The sequence below is a fragment of the Aethalodelphis obliquidens genome, unplaced genomic scaffold (assembly GCF_003676395.1).
Source record: "Aethalodelphis obliquidens isolate GAN/ISIS:26980383/991018 unplaced genomic scaffold, ASM367639v1 scaffold2155, whole genome shotgun sequence".
NCBI classification, from domain to species: Eukaryota; Metazoa; Chordata; class Mammalia; order Artiodactyla; family Delphinidae; genus Aethalodelphis; species Aethalodelphis obliquidens.
The window spans coordinates 1-4,031 of record NW_020840062.1 but is presented as its reverse complement, the minus strand read 5'-3'; the positions used below and the strand labels follow the sequence as shown (position 1 = coordinate 4,031).

General features: G+C 49.6%; 1 protein-coding gene across 1 annotated transcript; it reads right to left on the bottom strand.

The window, feature by feature from the left end:
- Positions 1-2,125: 2,125 nt before the first annotated feature.
- Positions 2,126-4,025, bottom strand: LOC113617165 (spindlin-2B). The gene is made up of 2 exons (XM_027100438.1): positions 3,877-4,025; positions 2,126-3,271 (listed from the first exon to the last, which is right to left on the bottom strand). The coding sequence occupies exon 2, from the start codon at positions 3,267-3,269 to the stop codon at positions 2,493-2,495; it is 777 nt and encodes a 258-aa protein (XP_026956239.1). The 5' UTR covers positions 3,270-3,271; positions 3,877-4,025; the 3' UTR covers positions 2,126-2,492.
- Between the last annotated feature and the right edge of the window lie 6 nt (positions 4,026-4,031).

Sequence of the window (4,031 nt, the reverse complement as noted above, 5' to 3'; positions counted from 1 at the left end):
ATAGAGCAAATAAATTAAAAAGCAAGTTGGGTTAAAGTAAGCCAAAGAGGGGCTAGGCAGTTTTCCCTGGGTCTAGCCCCAAAACTACCAATGCAAGTGCCTCCAGGAGACAACTGGGCATTTTATTAGAGCGAAGCAGGCCAACTGGGGGTGTGGCCCCATTGAGAGAGCATTCTGAGTCTAAAATGGCTGAGCCCTTCCTCAGAGCCAGCTGCTTGTATCCTTGTTGGAATGTGGGCCCTAATCCTTGGTCTATTGTTTTTGTTTTTATTTTTTCAGGTAAGCCAGAAATGTGGATTTTTGAAATGTGAAATCCCCCAAATGTCTAAGTAGCTAATTTTAAAATGGAGAATGATAAAAACATGACGATCAAGCAAAATATGACAGCGGGCTGAAATCGGCCCATGAGTGGCCTGCAGGTGTTTGCTAGACTGAATTATGTGCTGTATGAAAGAAAACTTATCCCTGTTCTGGTGAGGTGGGCTTGCCTTGTGTAATTCTTGAGGCAAACAACTTCAGGCCGTGTTGGGTGGAGAGAATGAACTGGAATTACCAAATTCTTTCAACTCCTGGAAGCTCCCTGCCTCTCCCTCTCCCTGCTATGCCTGGAGTTAAGGAAACCTGGGCAGTGGGGAGTCACCAGAATTGTTTCTTTGAGGGTAGGGGAATATTTCAGTGAAGTGTGGAGTGGGAAAACCAGAGAGAGGGTTTTGAAGGAAACTTCCACAGCTGGACCGGGGAAAGGAAAGAAGGAGAGAAGGACAAAGACCCATGTGTTGGGACATTGTATCTCTGAGGGAACTTATTGGGGGTTACCACACCCTCTCCCCACCAACCACCTATGTGGTACCATACAGTCGGAGGACTTAGTTATACAAAGTCACAACTCCCTGCCCAACTGCGCATGCCATCTATCTCACCAGGAAATAGAGCTGCACAAATTTCCATCACAGCTCCCCGTGTGCATGAAGTGGGCAAGACTGGTCAGGAGGTACCTGTGAAATGCCAGTAGCCAATGGCTTTGTTGGGATATAACCAGAATGGGGCTTCTGGAGGCAGCAGACCTCCATCTGGTGAAGCATTGGGTGAAGTCACCTGTGATTTCAGGCAACTGCTGAGAGAAGCATGGACAGTCAAGTATTCCCCACACCCGGGAGAGAAACATTAAGCTCAATCCTCTGATGCCCCTCCTCTGTAAGGAGGCCAGGTATAGTCCAGGAGGAGGAAGAACAGTGAGGAGACTGCTGTACCTGGGTTTAGCAAGTTTCCATTTTTCTGGATAAAATGCTTTCCAAATGCAAGGTGGCACATCTCTTAAGTTCTGAGCACCCCACTGACCTGTTCCCCTCAAGAATCGTTTATTCAGTGTAGGCGAAGGGAACCAAGACCTTCAGGTCTGAGATTTACTGCTCTTGGGTCCTCTGGAAAATACGAGGAAGCTGCCCACAGGCCCCTGCTTATGGAGTGCCATGTTAGTGTGTTTAGGCTGAGGGTTTGGGTTCTGCTCAGCGGGTGTGGCATGAACTCCCTGATATAAAAGGCTTTTAGGTATAAACTTGGCTCCTGCTTAACTCTTGAGACATTCCTGTCAAAATGTCCTTCTAGGGAAGCTCCAGTCCATCTGGTTTCTTTGACTGTTGCCACCTCCTTTGGGCACAGAGCTAGGGAGGGCAATTTGGATACTGCCAAAAGTCCTATTTTTCCTTGGGTCTTCCCATCTCTCATGGACCACACTTCCCATATCTTGTTGTCTGTATTCTCACTCCCTCTGTCAGTCTTTCATCTTAGAATTCCTCTTTCCTCGATGTCCCTCCCCTTCTGGCCCCTCACTCATGCATAGAACTCCATTTGAGTATCCTTTTAGCCTGTCCCCAGATCTCTGCCAACTTCATCTTTCTCTCCCTTGCTCTGGATCTCTTCTAAACGTCCTTGTGTCCCTCTCTACTCAATTTATTCTGTCTGTTTTCCTCTAAGTCTCAAGATCTCACTCTCCCTCTGTTATTCTTCACCCCCTCCCAGTTGTGTGCCTCCCCCTCTTAGGTCATCCCGCCCGCTAGGGAGCCTCTCCATTTTTGACCCCTCCCCACCTCCTGCTAAGCAGCACCTCCCCTTCTCCCTTCCCCCACAGCTCATCTCTAGTTCCTTCTCCTCCTCCCTCCCTAGACCAGACCAGCTAAGTCCTATTCCATTTTTAGATCACTGATTATGATACTAGCTGATCTTTATTCACAGCCTGAATTTACAGCTGTTCCTTCCTTTCATGCCCCATCCACCAAACACACCCAAACGTTTCAACATGACAAATTCCTTACACACAGCGTGTCATGGCCACATAAATTTGAATTTTTCAGGAGAAAACAACAGTTATGCTTGCAAAGATGTCAGATTAACAGGGACCCTAAAGCTTTCAATACACTGAAAAGTAACATTATTTTGCATGTCTACAAAGTACACATTTGTTTTCACAAATGTGGCAAAGTTTACCCTAACAGTTAGGACTTTTTCACCAAATCATAGACATAGATATGGAAATCATCATCAAACTTGATGAAATACACAGAGGGTTTGGCTTCCACTTGGTGAATGACCATGCCGATCCGTTTGGAGCCATCTTCTTTGGTATATTCCACATGTTTACCTATCAGGCCATCTACAACTCCTCCTGGCTCCCTCTCTGCTGGAGGAGACTCACCGGACTCTGGCATGATACGGAGGTCTCCTTCTTTATAATCATCTAGAAGCTGGTACATGTACAAGACAGGATCTTTCTCATAGGTAATATAAAACCAGGCTTTCATGATAGGTGCTTGGGCCAAGACCATTCCTCTCCATTCATCCTTAGAACCATGCTCACCCTCAAACATATGTTCCACAGCTTTACCAATTATGGTATTTGCAAGGTTTGCATCACTGACTTGAGATGATGCCACCCTGTCAGAAAGAATTTTAAGAGACAAAACTCTTTCATCTCTGTGAAGTTCCAGTCCATAGACACAGTCAATTCCATCATATTTCACCAGATAAAGAGAAGGATTTATAGGCACCTGATCCAGAACGGTTCCTTTCCACTGGGTGATGGGCTCATCCCCTTCCTTCCATCCGTGTGAAATCCTGCAGCCCACGATGTTCCTGCGGGGCTGGGACGAAGGTCTGCCTCTCTGTTTCTTTTGGGAGGCTTTTCTCTTTGTCATGTTTGCAGACCCAGTGGCCCGTCCTGCAACTGCCCTGGTTTGTTGCCCTTCGGCCTCCTGCGAGTTGGGGGTTTTCATGTCTGCAAGGAGGAGGAGAGAAGAGAAGAGAGGAACATTCAATATGCCATAAGGTGAAGTTCTCCCGACAGCGTCGTCTCCATGTACCCTGCGCCAGCGCCTAAAATTTCCCCATGAGCCTGGCAGCAATGCTGGAAATCCTGGCTGTGTGCCTGAAAGTGCTCTCCCTTCTAGGTTCCTTGAGGTTGCGGGAGAAGGCGGCAGCGGCAGTGGTGCTGCCTGGGGTTAGGAGCTCTGCAGGAGGGGGCGGGCTACCTCCTTCTTCAGAGACCCCAGCCTCCGTCACCCGCCACTGGTGCCCACTCTCAATCCCCTGCAAAACCCCTGTCCCTCCACCGCCCTGACCCGCATGCACTGTCCTCCTGCTCTGAGCACCCCAGTCTGCTACCCACACGCCCCCGTCCACCCCCACTCTCTTTCTTGGCCCCCAGCGCCCTCGCCTCTCCGTGCTCACCTTCAATGTCTTGCCTGATTCCTTACGCTATTCCCCTTTCCTACTGCCCATTGCACTCCCCCTTCCCACCCCGGCGCCCGCCTCCACCCCTTATCTCCTGCAGGAGTCCATCCCATCCCCCTTCTCCATCCCAGCGCCCACCAATGGCCTTGCCTTGCCTGGCGTCCACCGCCCCGGATCTCGGGCTTCACGTGTGCAAATCGGGCACCTCGCAGCTTCCTTTGCGGTGAGCCTGCGTCCAAGAAGGATCCGCAGGCTCCGGAGGAGCCGGGTGTTTGCAAGAGCTGGAAGGGGAGGATCCTTAGGCG

Bases quoted from the DNA above. Each gene is read 5' to 3' on its own strand.
- LOC113617165 (XM_027100438.1), bottom strand. From the start codon at position 3,269: ATGAAAACCCCCAACTCGCAGGAGGCCGAAGGGCAACAAACCAGGGCA.